Source organism: Anabrus simplex, chromosome 10, assembly GCF_040414725.1.
Source record: "Anabrus simplex isolate iqAnaSimp1 chromosome 10, ASM4041472v1, whole genome shotgun sequence".
NCBI classification, from domain to species: Eukaryota; Metazoa; Arthropoda; class Insecta; order Orthoptera; family Tettigoniidae; genus Anabrus; species Anabrus simplex.
In genome coordinates this window covers 124,740,799-124,761,326 of record NC_090274.1, presented here as the reverse complement: position 1 = coordinate 124,761,326, position 20,528 = coordinate 124,740,799, and the positions used below count along the sequence as shown (strand labels likewise).

Here is a 20,528-nt window from a genome sequence, read left to right as displayed (position 1 = left end):
CTGCCGCTACACCAGCTGAATCTCGAGTCGACGTGGGACGTGTCAACAAGGGAATGGAACTCCGGTATCAAGATTGGATATGGGGCATGGTGCTATGGTGATGACTTCACGACACTGGTTGCCTATGGTGACAACTTGCTGTTCGCTGACCAGCAGCTGTCTACATTTGAGTCCTGAGTTCCAGTAAAAACAGGTGATATGAAGTGTATTTTAAACCACTTTCAAAACAAGTGCATAAAATTCCACAGAACAAACTTTCTTCTTGCCAAGTGGAATAGTAAAATCAGTGACTTCGTTTAGCGGCTTTACGAACAATTATTACAACGCTCATTGGAAACTAGACTTTTACTAAATTCTAGTTTGCGTTATTTTCAAAGTGTAAAATTTTTCATACGTATAAAAACGTTTAGGGACATTGCAGACACACCGAAGTGTGTGAAAGTACAGAAGGCTACCCCTGTACATTCTGAAAGACGCGTTCTATCATGATAAATTTTGAATTTAAATTACTCTGTAACATACTATTAAAATGTAAAGGCAGTTTCAAATCAAAAGTCTGAATTTCGGTAATGCGGCCGATATTGTACTTTGAATTACGAATTATCTGTATTTTGAATTAAACAATTTACGTAACATGCAAAACGGTATCTCATGTTTCCGGGAAAGAGAGCTTTGAATTAGGCGGGATTTTGAATTAACCGATTTCAAATTATCAAAGTTCTACTGTATTTATTAAAACCACAAGTTTATTATAGGTAGCAAACTATTTTATACATATTGCTATTAATTAACCCACACATCAAATGGTTGGGTAGGGGTAATAACAGGCGGGGGAATGGAAGAATAATAAGAGAGGTCTCCTAGCGAATTTATAGCATGAGATTGAGCCAGATTATACAATTGAAGCATGGAAACAGGGGGGTTGAGTACACTGAAAAGCTGACGGAAAGAAGGAGTAGCATAGAATTGTACAATAGAGATTAATTCGGTGGTATTTTACGCAATATTTAGTACATCACTATAAGTAGTGACGGAGACCAAATAGTCGTGTGCCGGTTCAGTAGGTAGTTGGTGACTGCGAATAAACTCAATGCTAAGCTTATACCATATTTCGTCAGGTAAAAAATAATTGTGTACAGCATTCTGCAATTCATACCAGGTTGAAAATTTTTGACATATTATCGAGCCAAAATGTTGAAAAAAAATCTGGTAGTCTTAGCAGATAATAGTTCAATTAATTGTGGGAAGGAGGCCAACTTAATATTTAAAAATTTACGAGCAGAGAATAGCCAAATAATTAAACTATGGAGGTCGGTACCTTGTAATTGGGGCACCTGAAGTAAAGATTGTTTCACAATCTGAATATTACGTGAACTGTCAACTGAATTAACTTGGGTTATAGGAGAATAAGAATGAACATGTGGAGATGGAGGCATTGAATATTGTCGACAGGATGTGGAAGGTTTAATGTCTTCCAGTTAACGCTGTTCTTCCATCAGTTAATGGAAGAAGAAAATTGCGTGAGAGGTTTCAACAAGTTTCAGCCCCTGCTCATACAGCACAATATTCCCTTCTTATAATCTCGGAAGTGTTTGCACACAGAGTGATCAGTGCTGGTCTATTTCCTCCCTTGTTCTCCAGATCTAACAGTGTGTGATTTTTACTTGTGAGTTAAACTGAACGAAAAAATGTATTGAACAAGTCTTCTAACACTGGAGGAACTGAAAATCATTACAGATTCAATCAGAAACATTTAGAGTGGCAGAAATCACTCACCACATGCAGTGCCTATATAACCCAGGATATATGACACTTTCAGCATCTTTTACTCACCCTTAAAGCATAAGTGACAGAGGTAGCTGCTGTAGCGCAGAGTACAAACACCGTGCATTCCGGCTTAGTTTAATAATATCTAACAATAAACGAGTAAATACTAACAAACATTAATTCTCCACTTTTTACCTAGTGGCCTTAATACCGTACTTGCTCGCATATAACTCGCTACCGCGTATATCTCGCACCCCATTTTTAACATTTGAAACAGCAAGGACCCTGCACATAACTCAAAGTAATTTCTAATGACATTTGGCCGGTTGCATAAATCATCTGATGTTAGATCAGAGATGGAATTGATCTCAGTTGGCACTAAACTCGGAATTTTTTTGTTGTATAAACATTAGTCTGAGATCAATTCACACTGAACCAGGATTAACTTTGACTAGAGAAATTTCTCCAATCAAACTCTTTGATCTCAGTTCAAGGAGTTGTTTTCTATTCGAGATAGAAGAACATCTGATTGTGAACACAATATTACCTGTGTTGTTATGATAAATCATAAGAAAATACACAAGAGACTGTTAGCTGCAATTGTTGTCCATATATAAGCAATATCATGCTGTTTATAATTGCAGTGAAACATAATTCTACAACATAACCTCTATGAATTGCTTTCGATATCATATTATAATGTTCATGTTTTACAGATGGATATATAGAGGAATTCCAAAACATAACCTCTATGAATTGCTTTCAGTATGACATTATCTCCTTCATTAGTGGCATATAGATGATTATTCAGCTAAGTTGACCATCTCAAATATAACATATGGACCGTTCAACATAGAATGGCATCAAAATCTTCTAATATAATGCTATTAACTTTGTTTTTAAAATGGAACTACACTGTTTTCTACACCTAGCCTTAAATCTCCAACTTTACAAGTTCAGCACTGTGATTATTCCGAAAATCGATCCAAGTTCTTCTCAGGAAAATTTAATGCATTAAAAAAGTGCTTCATTTGCCAGCTGGGGACTGCCCTGTTCGATACACGCTACGTGTGAAACATGAGCTAGTTACTGACATGTAGAGCTGCTTCACCTTTTCCTGACAGCTACATATTCGCTCTGCTGTGCTCATAAATGTACTATCAACAAATGTATTATTTAACACCTTTAATATCGTCGTAGGTAACAGGAACCATAAAGGAGAAACAAGAATGCGACGGGCTGTAGGTGACAACATTTTAATCCTGAATTGATATTAATCCTTAGCGGATGAATTTTTTTCTTGTGTAGTCCTGCACTAGTCGTATATTTTTTTCTAAAAAAATGCTGCATATTTACAATGAGGGTATAATGAAGATACAAAGTCTCACTCACAATATTATTAATTAATTTATCACTCCAGATACACACTATAAGCAATAAAAAAGTAGTTGAAAGACAGTTTGCCGCTTTTCTACTTATATTTCTTCTCCAAGTGGTAATTATCGTAGCATTCATTTGTATTTTTTATCTTGCATAGCGGTTAGTCTCAACAACAGTTTGTTGTTACCTATTCCTCTGTCAAAAATAGTGTAAACAATTCACCGGGAGTAAATGGTTTCTTACCTGTGGGAAGTGAGAAACCACGAATAAAAATGTGTGGTTTCTTTACAAAGTGGTCGATAAACTCTCCAACCATTGTCTGGTTCACTACTATTTGTATCACTTTCAACTACTTCCATTTTTCTAGAATTGACATCATCGGTCTCAGAAACATCTAACTTACTGTTTATAACTGATAATTTATCATCACTGCTGGCAGTTTCACATAAGAAAGGAGCTATATCAGACAAAGTAGCACTACCCTGTCTGCGCGCCACCATTTTCACGGCTGACTAATGTAAACAACAGCTCATTCTTTATTCACCTGTAAACAAAGCTTTTACACAGCTAGAAGGCTCTGACATTCGTAAAGTTTCTATACAATAACTATAGATAGCAGCACCACACATAATTGCTTCACACGCGTATATATATTTACCTTGGAAACAGCTGGCAAATATATCCCGACATACGTCCAGAAAAGGAAACTGGGATATCGGGAACTGCCCAACAGTCGTTCGCAGAGGGTTAAAGCACACAGGACTGAACAAGCCTGTGCAATCACCCCTTCTTAACACTAAACGATTCTTCAAAGAATGAATAATGAAATGGCGTATGGCTTTTAGTGCCGGGAGATTCCAGGATGGGTTGGGCTCGCCAGGTGTAGGTCTTTTGATTTGACAGCCGTAGGCGACCTGCACGACGTGATGAGGATGAAATGATGATGAAGATAACATGTACACCCAGCCCCCGTGCCAGGGAAATTAGCCAATGATGGTTAAATTTCCCGACCCTGCCGGGAATCGAACCCGGGACCCCTTTGACCAAAGGCCAGCACGCTAATCATTTTGCCGTGGAACCGGACAAAGAATGAATAAAAGAAAGAGAACAGCCACGAAGGCCGTGAAAATGAAAGAATCATTAGGCTTCTTAAACCTAATACCGTCGGGATCAGAAAAAACAAAGGTTCACTGAAGGACGGATATCCGTTTTTCCTTCATCTGTGTTTGCTGCAAGAAAAGCATATATGAAGAAATTCCAGTACATGCTGCAAACTGCGTTCATTTGTCGATAGTCACGGCCAGCTCAATCCCACTATTTAAGTATTATCCAACGAGCAAAGCTATTTCATATTTCATTGGTTTCACTGTGTGCCAACGTCCACTTTTCTGAACTCCAATTACATTTGAACTACACATGTGTAAACAGAGTTCAGTTTTGTACAACGCGACGAAGTCGTGATCTCAGAACTATGTTCTAAATTGATCTCCGGTCAGATGTCTTTATGCAACCGGCCCATAAAGACATATGGTACATACAAGAAATAAAGTTTGGGTATCCCATGGACATGTCTACTGTACCAATTGCTGTTATGGTACTTTGTACACAACAGTACAAGAAGAAGATGCATTTCTTTCCACCTGTTGTAACAAAAATACCTAACTCTCAAACCCCCTGGCACAAGGCCGCATTCCTAGCCAGTCCGTCACACTCGGCCATACCTCTCACTCTTCCGTCTTTGTCAATATGCTGAGCTGATCACGTAATCTTGGAGTGATTCCCTGTCGAGGCAGTCAAATGATCATGGTATCAGGTTTTGTCCATCTGTTGTATCGTTGACAAGTACCAGTATTCTGTCTTCACTTTTCATTCTTGTTTCTCATTTAAGTTTCCTTGTGTAGTATTGGAGTAACATGGGAGTTATATGGCTCAGTTTAAACTCAAAGTGATAAACTATGCTGAAGAACATAGTAACAGTGCTGTCGGTCAAGAATTCAGTGTGACTAAGTTTAATGTTTGCTAGCGGCATAAACCGAAAGCTGCGCTAGAAACCACCAACTGAACACATAAGGCATTCAGAGGGTAGAAAACTGGCAAGTTTCCTGAACTGGAAGATGAGTTGCTTCATTACGTTACAGAGTTGCGAAATGATGGCTTTAGTTTCTCGCATGAGATGCTACATTTCAATGCGTGCAAATTAGCGATTAAGGGAGGAATTAGCTGTTCAGATCTGAAAGTGAGATGGGATTGGATCCGTAGATTCATGACACAAAAGGCATTGTGTCTGCGAAGGTGAACATCTCTCCGCCAGAGAATGCCAAGTGATTTCAGAAACAAAATAGTAGATTTTCATTGCCATGTGACAGCAACGTGTAAGAAAAACAACTACCTCTTATCTCAAATTGGCAATGCAGATCAAACCCCGATAAACTTTGACACGCCATGCAACACCACCATCAACAAGAACGGAGAATCTAGCATGCTTATACATACAACAGGGTGTGAAAAGCAGTGTTGCACTGTCATGCGAGCAATAACTGCAGACGGCAGAAAATTGCGACCGTATGATGTTTTCAAATGAAAAACAGTGCCTAAAGCGAAGTTTCCAAAAGGCACTCAGGTACGGTTTCAAGAGAAAGGTTGGATAGATAGAGCAGAGTCTGTACGGTGTGGGGAGCACGGCAGGGGCACTGCTTCGACGCCCAGCAATCCCAGTGTGGACCAGTTTCTGCGGACACTTGGTGGAAGACACGAAGAAACGTCTTCAGGAAACGAAAACTGATCTCATAATTATTGGTGGACTCACATATTGTCTACAGCCCTTAGATGTTTCCATCAACAAGCCCTTCGAGGATAACGTAAACAGTCCACCGAATGAACGGCAGGAGGGGAGCACGAGGCAAAATAAAGAGGCCGTCAGTTGAACTCAAGTGTGATTGGGTTATGCGGGCATGGGTACGGTGTCAACAGACGTTATTGTGAAGAGTTTCTTGAAGACCAGCGTCGCAAATGGATTGCACGGAAGTCAGGATGATGCAATATGGGACGGTGAACAGAATGATGCTCGGAGACTGAAGGCAGTAACAATGAACAGGGTAAGTATGCCGGTTGTCTTGTTTCAATAGCCTAATGCAAATCTTAAGTTTTTTTGGAATACGATCTCTTGCACACAAATTCCCACATATATCACGCACTGAAAATGTTGACACTTACTTTTGTCAAAAAACTGCGAGTTATATGTGAGCAAATACGGTAATATGTTCACCTACTGTATCTGTAAAAGTCAACTTATGTTATAGTTCTTACTAACAAATCAACCTTAGATGTATGAACCATATTTTGAGAATAATCATGTAATCCTTATCAAAATCGTCTGTATTGTTTTTTTAATCTCAATAATCTGATTAAGATGAAAAATGCCCCTCAGAGTATACAATTTGCAGGAATCTTTAAGGAGTTGTCATTTTAGTGAAAGCACAGCAATGATTTAAATATCGCATGGGGAAAAAGGAGCAACCCACAAACAGGTGGCACACAGCTACCTAACGACTAATGTTGTCCACAAGGAAATCTTACGACGACTGTCACCATATATTAAAATTACCCCAACGCAATGCCGGCCTAGGTCGCTAGTTACCAATACACCATAAATGAGGAAGACATACTGAATGTAGAGGAGATACGGATGGTTGCCCCAGTTAATACAGGACGCAAACTTGAGTGCATATATCGCTCCTGGAAGCTGCTGCATGTCGTTTTCTTTGATCTGTCTGGTAAGTGTCATTTAGAGAAGTGCCACAAACAGTAATATCATACCATTGTTGCCTTACGGCCTGCCGAATTGCAGATATATGGCAAGCCAGCGTCTTGGTAAGTGTGCTAGGTACCAACTGATGAGCCCAGCCTAGCACATGGGGGCGAAACGCTGGCAACAAGAATGAATTCGCTGGAAAATGTATAATGACCAATAACGGACCATTTATATTGGTCTTAAAAACAACGGCTTTGAAAAAACTGCCATGGAAGAGTTCGACCCTCCAGAACTTTGGACATCATTAAAAAGGTAAAGGCTGCTGTCCTGAAGGAAAATCTTTCAACTCAAAGACCCAAGCACATCTAAAGATACAGTCTTCCATATAGTAAAAGAAGATCTGAATCTGGTAGAGCGGCATAAGGCACGTGGACATGCTTTGAAAGCAAGGTACATTAAAGAACGGCTCACTGATGCCAGAAAAGTATACCAAAACTACCTAGCAGGGGATAAATTGCAATCAGTTGTTACCATTCTTTGGTTTATTTGGATGACAGTGATAAGCCCTGGGCAACTTACTGTACTATTGCCCAAAGGGCCAATCAAACTTTGTCAAGGAAAGCAAAGTTTGCTAGGAGATTCATAGTAGTGGCAGAATATTGTACCCAGGGTAAAATCAGAATCCTCAGAATGCCAAAAAGTAAGATCAATGTTACCTACTTACAGAAGAATGTCATGGACCCCTATTTTGACAAAGATATCCCTTGGCTGAACGGTGAGGATGCTTCACATGTCTGGATCCACATGGATAAAGCATACAGTCATACTGCCAGATCATCAGTCACCTACTATCAGAGAAAAGAACCAGAGATGCGTGTCGCTGTGTCATACGATTTAGTGACATCCCTATCAAACCCCCGAATGCCTTGCTGATGGATTTCTGTGCCTTTCATCTCCTGAGAAGAGGGCTTTCTTCTAGACGTTCCGCCACTATTGACTGTCTTTCGAAAGTGCGCAAGGAGGTATGGGATAATATAACTCTTCCTGTACTCCATCAAAGTTTTCTACAGTGGAGATTGAGATGTAGTACAATAGTTTGTGCCAGTGGCTATCATATCGAGCACAACCAGATCTGAAAAAAAGGAATCACCTAAGACAAAAGGTACAATCGTCCAAGCTTAACTGGGGCAACCCTCTGTATTTAATCACCAGCCAACCCAGAAAAAAATAATACAGATGTATAATGCGGGACACTTACTCAATTGGTGTGGTGTCTCTAACATCATATTCTTCATCCAGCACCTCTTTCTTTATATCCTAGAGAAAAGAAGACATATATGTTCATCGGGAAAATAATATCACAGAAATCATAATAAACACTAACTAATCAAAAGTTCAGGCACCTACTCAAAATTTCCTATACTAGACAATTATATGGGATAGAACAACCTCTGCCTTTGAACTCTACTAGGAGAGTACCTACAGATTACCATTACTATACTTTCTCATATAATTAACGCCCTTACATAATTTATGCATCGCAATATTTTGGACTCCAAAGTGGAGAAAAAGAAAGGTTCACGTATTTGATGCACCCACCTCTTCGAACATCCATCATGCAGCTCCAGATGCATTTCAAAATAAAGATGTCAGTTACTCAAGGTGGCAGCCTTCCTATATCGAAACCAGGCATTCCAAATACTAGGCAATGAGCTGTTATCAACCGGTAAGAAATACCACTGCACTTGTTCAGTGAGAAAATCAGCGCAGAAGTGACTAGTGACACTCTATTCCAGTCTGGAGCAAACATATTTTACAAGTGTTACGGGTGCAGTACATGCATCTTCTATGATAGTTTGTTAGTCACAGTGAGCAAGTATTCAAACACTACTGCTCCATATAAACTCACGGTGATCAGGTACGCTGAAACATACGGGCATAGGGCCGCAAGTATTGAATGTTCTAATGCAACGTGCGCTACCGCGGTAACAGAGAAGTTCACTTCAAATGACCAACAAGTCTCGCAAAGCATTTTTTGACCAAAAAGCGGCAAGTTTCTGGAAGTACAGTAAGATCTGTTTAAATATACGATTTTGTTATGCAATGTTGGATATGGTGTTTCTCACAAAATGCTGTATTTTAAAGGAAGAGAAATAGCTGCTGTACATGGAATTAGAGTCTCCGATTTGAAGGTAAGCCAAGGCAGGATAATTAATTTTATGAAGAGAAATGGACCTTCTCTTCGACAAAGGACAATATTATGCCAAAAAATTTCCAATGATTTCAACCTAAAAGTACTTGACTTTCATCGCTTTGTGGATAGTTTGTAATTGTGATTGAGAAACGTAAATTGAAGGAATATCCATTCTCCCAAACTGCAGGTCAGAAGCCAATTGGTTTCCATATGCCACAAAGTCGAACGACCGATAAAAAAGGGACATCAAGTGTTATTGTACACGCTACCAGACGGAAAAACAACGATGTACTGCAATGCTTGCTGTAACAGGTGAAGGCAGAAAGATTGCACCTTACATTGTTCTGAAACAATAAACGATGCCTAACGTGAAATTTCTGAGAGGGATTGTCGTTCGTATCCATGAAAAAGGGTGGATGTACACGTCATTCGTATAAGATTGGATATGAATGGTTTGGGGAAATTTAGCAGGGTCCCTCTTCTGAAGCCCAGCCCTTCTTGCATTTGACAGTTTTCTTTTTTGCCATTATGTAATTATTATGTACTTCATAGTTCATGTTTATTTTACTTCAGGTTGTATTGTCAGTTTGAATTGGGAAGAATATTTTCCATTGTCGGTACTTCAAACCCATGTGTCCATTTTACCTGATGTATCCTATTTGACTTTTCAGAAAAAATCTCACGCTGGAATTTTAAGCCAAATGACGATAACTGCAAATTAGTTGAACCAATTGTGTGTATATTATATTTTATGTATCATTTAAATGTAAATACCGTCTTAAATATCTGAATTCCTTGAATAATTTATGCATCCAAAGTTTTTGCCTGTAATTTTTGCCAAAGAACTGTGTTAATTATGTGAGAAAATACAGTAATGAAACTTCAACCACTATGTGATCTTATATTATGCACAGATGAATTTGGATCTAATGACATACAATAATATATCATAGTGAGAACATTGGTCTAAGCATTCAGGCTCAGATTTAGGTCGCTTAGCACTTTCAGTTCAGTCCATTTTCGTGTCCCTTTCTATTATTTTATAAGTGATGCCTACGGGATAGTAATAAATATCAATATTTAAGTATTCAGTGTAGCTGACAGTTGATCTACAAAAATCATCATTTGTAAGGTTAGATTATGTAATGAACTGTTGACAACATGTTTTGGTATATTTGTAAATTATTACAGGTAGTGTAGACAAACCCATTAAATGCAACTTGAAAATTTAATTAACTTATTGACTTGGAAAGATCTAGGATCCACGCGTGAGAAGAGCAGGAATAGTGCACGTGTATCAGTCTTGTTGCTTGGAAAGCCATGATGGGCTTCATCACATCGTTTGAATACGTCGAGTTTGTGTGTTCTGGAGGGAAATGAACAATCCAAGTCAGTGAGATAATGGAACAGTCATCAGCTGATACTTGCAGCAATTACTACTTGTGTTTTGTTTTTACATCCGTACTGATGCTGTACTTTCCATTTCGCACACATCTTCCAATATTTTCTACATCTATAATCATGCCAAGCTTTCGTTTAGCCAGGGACAAGCAATAACGAAAACTAGTTGCCATAATAAACACCTCTCTTCTAACTAGGTAACTAATGCTATGCTAATACTGAAGTATAACTTGATTCAGATATTGGAACTTGATCCCAAATAATGCATGCACCTGCATTTTTGGTGCTAAGTTCTAAAATCAAAGATGCCAACTTTGAAGTGGATTATCAGTAATTGCCCTCCACCCCCAAGAAAAATTTCGAGTCAAGTCCAAAGCATACATCTTCCTTCTTGATAATGACACACCCCTTTCGCCCTTCCCTCTAGCAAGCTATCGAAAAGTATATCATATTACACAATAACATTTGCATGCAACCTATTGGTTCTGTGATAAAATATTCCTTGTAGCTTGTTCCTCACGCAGCAGCTGCTTTTCAGTGTAGTTTTTCATGAAGCATCCTTCCGACTGTGATGACATTTTCGTTTTCTGAAGCATAAGCGATACCAGTGCAGTGCAGATCTTTCTCTCAACTGTCAGGTACACTTAACACAGCAAATACAACATTACCGAAGGATTTGTAGTGGAGAAGAGCAGCTCCTGAGCTCCTTCATTCACAATTAATTTTACAACGCTTATGGGTAGCAAAAGGAAGTCACGTTCGAATAAGTATCGTTGCCAACTCACAAGCATTGAAATAAAGTCGATTTAGGAGAAAGGCTCGAAAGGACTCAACAGTTTTCCTTTTCTTTTGTTTCCGTCAAAAATTATTTTTTCGTGATAATGTCAGCTTTTCCGTAATTATTTCCCCTTTGACCGTAACTCCGTAATCGTGAGGTGAAATCCGTAATAATTACGGACAATCCGTAATAGTTGGCACCTCTGTGAAATGAATATGGACAGAGTATTTAGTATACAGTGGTCCATAATTTCAAAATATGAAGCATGTTTTTACAGTATTGTTTTGATACAGAAAAGAAAGTAATGCAATTTTTTAAACCATTCTGTTGTTTACATGTAAGCTTGTATCTTAAACTATTTCCCAATATAAGTTCCAAGTGTATTAAGATGCTTGTCATATCATGAAACCAGATTCTGAATTCCATCCTAATAGAAATCTGGCACCTGATTTGCCTGCCACTGCAGCATGGTCCTTTACAGGTCATCATCGTAGTGATGCTGACCTCTTAAATGCTTCTTTAAGTGCAGGAACCAGTGGCAGTCACTAGGTGCTAGGCCAAACCTACACGGAGGATGATAAAATTGTTCCCAAACAAAGGATGCAACGAGGTCTGAGGTGAGATCATGCATTGTCTTGAAGCAAAAGAATCCCCCTTGTGAGCATGCCACAGTGCTTGTTTTTGATTGCACAACGGAGTTTATGTAAAGTCTCATGAAAAGTCTCGGTATTTATTGCGTCACCCTGGTGCCCCTCCCAAAACACAGTGCAGATTATGTTTGCTTCATTGGCTGATGTCGAGCGACTCCATTCCATGGCTTGCTGTTTTGATAAGCCATTTGTGTTTCGTTGCCAGTGACAATCTGGCTTAGAAATGCATCACCTTTATTACTGTACCGCTATTAGACAGATGCCTAACATATAAACATCATATTAACAACACAGCCGCCAAGATCAAAAGTCGGAATAATATTCTTCAAAAATTAGCTGGCTCATCCTGGGGCGCAAACAACCAAGTGTTGAGATCTACTGCTCTAGCTCTTTGCTATTCAGTTGTCGAATACTGCGCTTCAACTTGGCTGAACAGTGCTCATACTGCGAAGATTGATGCTAAATCAAGCAATGCGCATTATTACTGGTTGTATTCGCTCTACAAACGTGGCCTGGCTGCCTACACTCAGTAATATTCCACCGCCTTGCTTAAGAAGGTCTGAAGCTCTTCTAAAACTGTGGAAGAAGACCAGCCTGGACTCCAACCTCCCCGTTCATCAGGATATTACTCAACCTGCCCCTCCACGACTTAAGTCTAGATCTCCACCCTGGCGCACTTCACTTACACTGGAAGAATCTGGGTTCTCCATCGCGAATGCCCGGTTACACCTATGGCAGCAGTCTTCTGTTCCCAATCAACATCTTGTGACTCTACCTCATGTTCAACCTCCCGGATTCCATCTACCCAGACGTCAATGGAGGACTCTAAACAGGATAAGTCAATCAAGGAAGATGCGGCTATACTCTTTATAAATGGGGCTGGCGGAAGTCTTCTGGGTGTGATTGTGGAGCTACCGCACAGACCATCCATCACATAATTGCCGAGTGTCCACGGAGAGCATTTCAAGGTCCTTTGGAGGACATTCATAATGCAACTGAGGAGGCCTTGAAATGGATCAATGGACTTGATTTGGAACTATAGGCTTCTGCTTGTATATATTGTGTATATATTGTATACTTATTTATACAATCTATCTGTGCACATCATACGATAAATAAATAAACTGTACCGCCGCTCAGTGGAACTCAAAGCACTGCCTATGCTCCTGGTTTTGTGCACCTGTATCAGCATCCTTGGTACCCAGTGTGCTAAGGGCTTTACGTCGCACCGACACAGATAGGTCTTATGGCGACGATGGGATAGGAAAGGCCTAGGAGTTGGAAGGAAGCGGCCGTGGCCTTAATTAAGGTACAGCCCCAGCATTTGCCTGGTGTGAAAATGGGAAACCACGGAAAACCATCTTCAGGGCTGCCGATAGTGGGATTCGAACCTACTATCTCCCGGATGCAAGCTCACAGCCGCGCGCCTCTACGCGCACGGCCAACTCGCCCGGTGGTACCCAGTGTGAGCACAACTTCTGATAATCTCACCATCCTGACACAATTTTATAAAGAGCACAGGCGACTCATAACTTAATAACAAAATCGTAAAGCGTCTGTTTTCTTGAACCTCTGCGTCAACCTTTGGCACCAAGTCTCCAGTAATAACAGACAGTCGCCCACTATGCTTTTTTCGTGAACATTAATGTGGCCTTCTTTAAATGCTCCAACCATTCTCTCCCTCATAGCGCATTCTCCATACACTTTGCTAATCTGTCGATGAATTTCAACAGCTTTCACGTCTTTTGCATTTACAAACAAATCACAGCGGCCACATTTAAAAATAGTATCTACATAAAAAAAAATTAAAAAAAAAAAACATGCTTCATCGTGCATTATAGAAGAAGAAGAAGAAAGTAAATAAGGAGACCTACTGTCATATGGATTCCACATTCCTCTGCGACATTTGTTTCTGGATTGTCGCAGCCTGCATCAGGAAGTATGTAGTCCATTTCACAGGGTGATTGCTGCTGTAGACAAAATATTAAACACAAATAAAAGGCACTCAAAAGATTTTTTTGTGTGTACTTAACTAGCACCAGACCGGCACTCAATTTCCGAACAGGACCTGAGGGCTCAGCCTACAGGAGAACAATTAAGGAGCTACCTGACTGCTGTTAGAAAGTCAAGAATAATGTCGCCTGATAATCTACAGGCCTTTGAGCTGTGGTAGTGAGCCAATTTAGCCTGAGAGCTTGGCTAAATTTGTATTAATTAATTGTCTTTATCTGTCTGTTACAAATATTCATTTTCTGAAGTTGAGACATGTACATCTGCAATTGTTAAAAACCAGAATGCACCTAAGTGTGTTGATATTTGGCCAATAGGTTTCAGCACTTTGAAGTTATTTCTCCATGATTTACCTATATAACTTCGGTGATTGTTGTATCTTCTTTCTAGGGAGTGGAATGTGACCTTGAGTGCTGAGTTGATGGACCAAATGGATGAGATAGTATTTTTATGCTATCAGAGAGTTTTCTCCTGATTTATGCAATTATATATGTGGCCACTTGTGCGAATCATGGTTTCATATTCTTATTCATTCGTAAGTAGTCTTATACCTTGTTGTTGTGCATTTTGTCTTCTTTTTAGAAGTATGTTTCTTGGCATCTAAACTATGTCCAGGTAATTTGAACATACAGACTGTACATTTTTAAAATTATAAATGCATGAGGTGTTATAAAACTGACAGAACAGACAAAAGGTTGGTGCTCTGACCCAACTAACCAACCCCCCTTGTAGGTGAGGTATTCCACGTCTTATGTACGAGGCGAATGAAAGACGAATACCCACAGAACCTCAACTGTGGGACATGTATTGACTGTTTTTCTGATCAAAAAACTGCTGTTCCATAAAAATTAGCAGAAGCTTTATGACTTGTAGATTAGGCCGGTATTATAACTGTTAGTTCCGTTTAAACTTTGGTTTATCTGCCAGTCACGTATTCTAAAACTTAATCTTAGGTTTAACCATAGATTAACTTTACTGCCACTCATCTACCACTTAAACTGCAGTTTAATAACAGTACTAACATGACAGAACAAATGGATTTCGAGGACATTTTCAAGGTATTTGAAGAAATACTTAGCGATGATGAAAAAGTGGTTCAAATTATTGAACGATAAGGACAAACAGGAATTTTTTGATCAAGGGCACACCACTTCGATATACATGGAATAGAGCCGAGTTTTTAAACAGACTGCCACACTATTTCAGCAAATCAGAACTAGAATAAAATATGCAATGAAAAGGTAACAATGCAAAAATGATGTATTGAACTATTAATGTCAAGAGGGTAAACTTCTAAGTTTTCAGTTGATTTTAGGAAGGCCTACGATTCCATGATAGAGAAACGCTAAAGAAAGTACTCCAGGAACTAGGGCTAGACAACAAAACTCGCAGACTCATCCTAGAAACCTTGACCAACACCCATTCCACGGTTAAATTTAGAGGCAAGAACTCAGAAAGCTTTGAGATAAAAACTGGAGTGAGACAAGGGAATGGAGTTTCCCCACTTCTCTTCAACTGCGTCCTTGAAAGGTTGTGAGAGAATGGCGCAAGGAACTGATCAACTTGGGTGTTCAAAGTGGTGTCTACTTGGGCCGTAAGAACGATGGACTGGTTGTAGATTGCCTGGCCTTAGCAGATGACATGGCACTGATTGCTGATTCTCTTGAAATGGCAACAATGCAGGTATATTGCCTCAGGAAACAGGCTGCCAAAGTGGGTCTTCAAGAGTTGCTGGAGAGAACAGAATTCTTCACCACAACATCAAAGAAGCTAACAAAGAGATATTACTAGAGCAGGGAAACGTCAAGGGGACTGAGAAATTTAAATATCTCGGCAAATGGATTGAACCTAACTTATCAGAAAGAGCATCATTATCCATGAGAGTCAACAAGTTGGAACTAGCCTATCGACTACTTAAGAACACCTACAATAAGAAATGCCTGTCTCGCAACCTGAAACTTAACAACCAGAAGCCCTGTATGCCATGGAGTGTCTTTCCTTCAACCGAAGAGGTCTGGTAGAGAAATTGGAAGTCAGAGAGAGGAGAATCCTCAGGAAGATCCCAGGCCCGGTAAAGGAAGATAGGGAATTCCAAAGGCAACATAACTCTAAGCTTTACGAACATTTTGAGAGGCTCTCTAACTCTGCAAGGAAAAGAAGGGTATTGCAAGATTGCCTCCAACCTGACTGACCAACCGTCTGTTCACCTTCTGGCAAAACAAGAAGGTTCGTACCACTTGGTTGAAAGAACTGAGAAGGATATTAAAGAACTGGGAATAATATATCTCCAAAACAGACTGTCTGTGAGATGCACCCTGAAGGAAGGCCCTGGATTTTAGGAAAAACCCCGAAGGAAATGTACCCCTTAGACAGAAGAGAGAAAGGAGTTACACCAGCAGAAGGTATGACGATACTGGGCAAAGACCAAAGCCCAGCAAGCGTGGTCCAAAGTAGGCCCACTGGAAAGATTAAGAAGAAGAAGAAAAGAGGAATGTATCTTATTACAAAATAACACTTTCAATTTTGATGTCATTTTTCAAGATTTTCAGATCGGTGGTTTCCTACAACACATAACTGCACTGGTGTGTTACAGAAACTGTTATAAATTAACACGAACACAAGGCAAAACATATTTCCATACTAATTGCACAATCAGTTCTGTACATTCCTTGGAAGTAAAATTAGGATGTTTGTTTTTACATGCCATTTTTGCTATGTGAAGTAAACAAAATATAATCCATAGTCATCTCTTCTCAGCAGTCACTGCTACCAAGAACGTATCTTTCCTCTTTCACCTCGGTTTAGCTTAGACAGGACACTGTAAGACTCAACAGAGGTTTAAACTCCAGTTACAGTTTAACTCAATCTTCAGTTTAAATCTTTATTATAACACGGGCCCTAAAAGATTTTAATTTTCTCTATGTTATCAATGTTGATATATTTTCAAAGCAAAGAAAAAGGGAAAAAGGAAACAGTGAAACAGCAATGAATACAAGGTACAAGAGCCAGAGCAGACCTACCACATCCTGAATCACATGTTCCTCTTTGATTATATCTGTCCTTATATCTTCAACACCTGGATCAGAAAATATCTCGCCTGGTTCAAGTTTTATCATCAGCTGGTTCTCAACTGGAAACTCCTGTAAAACAAACAAACAATCACAGTAATGTTCCTTAAATTAAAAGATCAGATCACAAACAGAAATTCAGTTTCACAGTAGCCTGTTAAACCTCTTGCACTCACCACACCAATCTATCGGCACGAGAGGACATGGCAAGAGCGCTCACGGTGTTGATACATCAGCTATGTCGTATTTAGGGATTTTGGTCATTCGTATGGCTGTTAGACGGCTGTGCTGTTATGCCCCGACTTACCTTGTGTACCAGCCATTCACATAACACTACCATCCACCGGACTTGTTCTCCATAGATTGACCGCCATTTTGAGTGATCAGCTGACTCTCCCACTCACCTGTCATCGCTACGTCTCACACATTCTAAAATGAACTGTCGATCATATAAACATGCCTCACCTCACGCAGCCGGGCAGGTTGAACGAGAGGCCGTTCCCCGCTGGATGTGTGAGCACACCACACTGGACAGAGCTGGTTCTCCAGTCCCTTCGACTGCTGCTGTTTTGGTTTCAGGTGAGACATACAGATCAAGTCATGTACAACATCCTTGCATTCATCTTTCTAAATACTCATGGAGTTGGGAGAGTCACGCAATTGCAAGGCACTAAAATCCATTTGTGTTCTTGGCTACTGATCCATAATGCAACTTGGAGTTACATGCTATACAATAATTTGAACTACTTCACTCTTCAAGCAAATTCTATCTTCATGTGCCTGCCGTTACTCTTATTAGAACTCTTTTCGCGTCACTCGTGTCTCTCAGTTCCGTCCCGCCTCCACCCCACATCTTGTTTGAAATTTTGTACGATTGTATAGTATTAAGTATTTGAAATTTAGGACTGACTTGTAATGAACTTAACTATCGTTTGACCAATCTCACTGTTGATTCCCTATTCAGTTAAATTTATGAGACTTATTAACGATTTGGCGTGTTTCCACGTCTATGCATCTGTGTTAACTATAATATATTTAATATAATATATTTATTGGAGCCAAATAGCCATAGAGAAGGAGAGAGTAAAATAATACATTCATATACACTGTACTCGCGCGCTTGCGCCGTGGATTGGATATTCTTTAATTGGTTTTGTTCTTTTGATGCAGAGTTCCACGTGGTAACGTGTTCACACATGTATCCACATAGTCTGCACTTACATGTCTCTGTTGGTTCATGGTATGAGGTGTTGGTACAAATTAGATGGTGGAAACCATGTGCTGCCAGTCTTGTAAACACGTGCCTCATCTCGAAGTTGGATGTTGTCCATGTCCGGTCTATCTTGGCCCCAGTTCCAAAAAAATCTGAAGGCATATTCAAATATTGCATTGTTGGCTAAGTTGTGAACAAAGGGTGTAGTGTAGTCAAGTAAATATAAATAAAAATCAGCTGATCTTGTATTCCATTCATTGGTACTTCTAAGTATCCGTAATTTATATTTCGCTCCCTCGATCTTTCAATATTTATGAGCGGTTAGCTAATAATAATAAAGTTCATATATCCCAGTAATTGCAGTTCAAGTCCCTGGAGTAGTAGTAGTAGTAGTAGTTTTTATAGAAATATTTGAGAAATTACTGTAGACAACCTCGTATTTTTCAGTAGGCCTAATTAAGGACACTTTTATTTTCCGTCCCGTGGAGTAGGGAAAATAATAGTAATCCACCAGCTGTAATAATCACATAACCACATTTCAGTAGAATTGTAGTGAAGATAAGGTATAATATATTAGATAGTATCTTGCCAGTTATATTCGTGTTTTTCTTCGTGTACGGCAATCTTTTCGATACTTAAGCATTTAACCAAACGCAGGGTAGTGTAGTGTAGATACATTGTAGTATAGATACAGTACATTTAGATAGTGCCGTATCTTGCCTGCTATATTCGTGTGTTATTTTTCGTGTGTATCTATTAGACCGTAATACTAATAATAATTTGTCTAAGCATTTAGCTTCGTTAGTAATCTTTGAGTACAGTAGTTCTTGCAAATTTCATTTCTGTTGTGCTTAGTTTAGTGACATACGGTACGGTTCCGTAATTAGGATACGTCTGAAAGTAGTTTAACATTACTGTAGTGTACTGTACAGTAGTATACGAGTAATATCCTATTAGAATTTAGTGTGATTATTTTATTATTGTAAAATATTTGTGTAGTACTGGTGTAGTAGAGGTATCCGTAGAAACTCGTACTAAAATACTGTTGTTGTAATTAGAATAGGCTTAATTGCAGTTTGGAATTGTGTAGTTCTTGTGTAGGCTATTACTTTCGATATTCAGTAATTAACAGCAGTTTTTATCCTGTCAGGGGTTGTAGGATAAAAAAAATAGAGCACGACTAAGTAGTATTGTAGTGTAGTCGTATATTAATTACCTTATTGTTGTGTACTATCCCAGACAATATATCCCTCCGTTCATTTATTTTTTGCAAATAAGTTATTTTATTTTTAATTTCATTTTCCCCCCGTAAAGAATGGCTAAGGAGCGCGAGTGTAGTTTCTGTGGGTGTGGCGAGGCATTGAGGGGTATGAGGGAGGAGTTGGAAAGTTTGAGGGAGATAATTAGGATTCTCTCAGAAGACAGGAGGGAAGATAGGACTCCCTCAAACAACGTACAGGTTACAGTAGGTGTACAAGAGGGAGGGGAAGGAAAGGGAGGAGTTGTAGAAGACAGGTGGTCTAATGTTCTAAGGGGAAGGAGATTGCAGGCTAAGAGCTCTATTCAGGATCAGAATTCAGGACAGGTGTCTGTGCAAAATCGGTACGAGTCACTGCAGGTAGAACAACAGAGGGAAGGTGAGGGACAGGGAACTGTTGCTGAGATGTGTGGGAGTAGGAGGAAGGGAAAAGGTAGGAAAGGAAAATGTAGAGTAGATGATAGGAAAAGACAGGTGGAACAGGGTCATGGGAAGGAGAAAAGGGAGGAGGAAATAGCTTCTGCAGTTATCAGGAAAGATAGGGCTGATCAGGAGGGGAGGGGATCAAACGAGGTGGGTAGGGTTGAGGCTCTGGTCATGGGAGATTCCATCGTTAGACACGTGGGGAAAGTGTGTGGAGGAAAGGGTACCAGGGTAGAGTGTTATCCAGGAATTAGGTTGAGGCAGGTGTTGAGGAAAGTAGAAGAGAGGGAGGAGGGGAAGGAGAAGGTGGTAGTGTTTCACGTTGGTACCAACAACGTAAGGCAAGCTGATATAAGTACCAACATAGTTGGAGATGTGTGGGATCTGGTAAATGCAGCACGGGTGAAGTTTAAGAAAGCGGAAATTGTTATTAGTGGAATACTGTGTAGAAGGGATACTGACTGGAGGGTGATTGGGGATTTAAATGAGACTATGGAGTGGGTATGTGGGAAACTGGGAGTGAAATTTCTAGATCCAGATGGGTGGGTAGGAGATAGGGATCTGCGCTCAGATGGCCTTCATTTAAACCACAGTGGTACGTATAAGTTAGGAAATTTGTTTGGAAGGGTAATAGG

At 39.7% G+C, this 20,528-nt stretch overlaps 1 protein-coding gene across 1 annotated transcript in view; it reads right to left on the bottom strand.

Annotated features, from left to right (window-relative positions):
* Positions 1–17,339, bottom strand: part of LOC136881888 (piggyBac transposable element-derived protein 3) — a 51,256-nt gene extending 33,917 nt beyond the window's left edge. Inside the window, exons 1-4 of the mRNA XM_067154331.2 lie at positions 17,307–17,339; positions 16,952–17,071; positions 13,796–13,891; positions 8,157–8,215 (exon numbers count right to left, since the gene is read on the bottom strand). Of these exons, the coding sequence (XP_067010432.2) occupies positions 8,157–8,215; positions 13,796–13,891; positions 16,952–17,071; positions 17,307–17,339 (308 nt within the window). The remainder of the gene's footprint in view (positions 1–8,156; positions 8,216–13,795; positions 13,892–16,951; positions 17,072–17,306) is intronic.
* Positions 17,340–20,528: the final 3,189 nt, after the last annotated feature.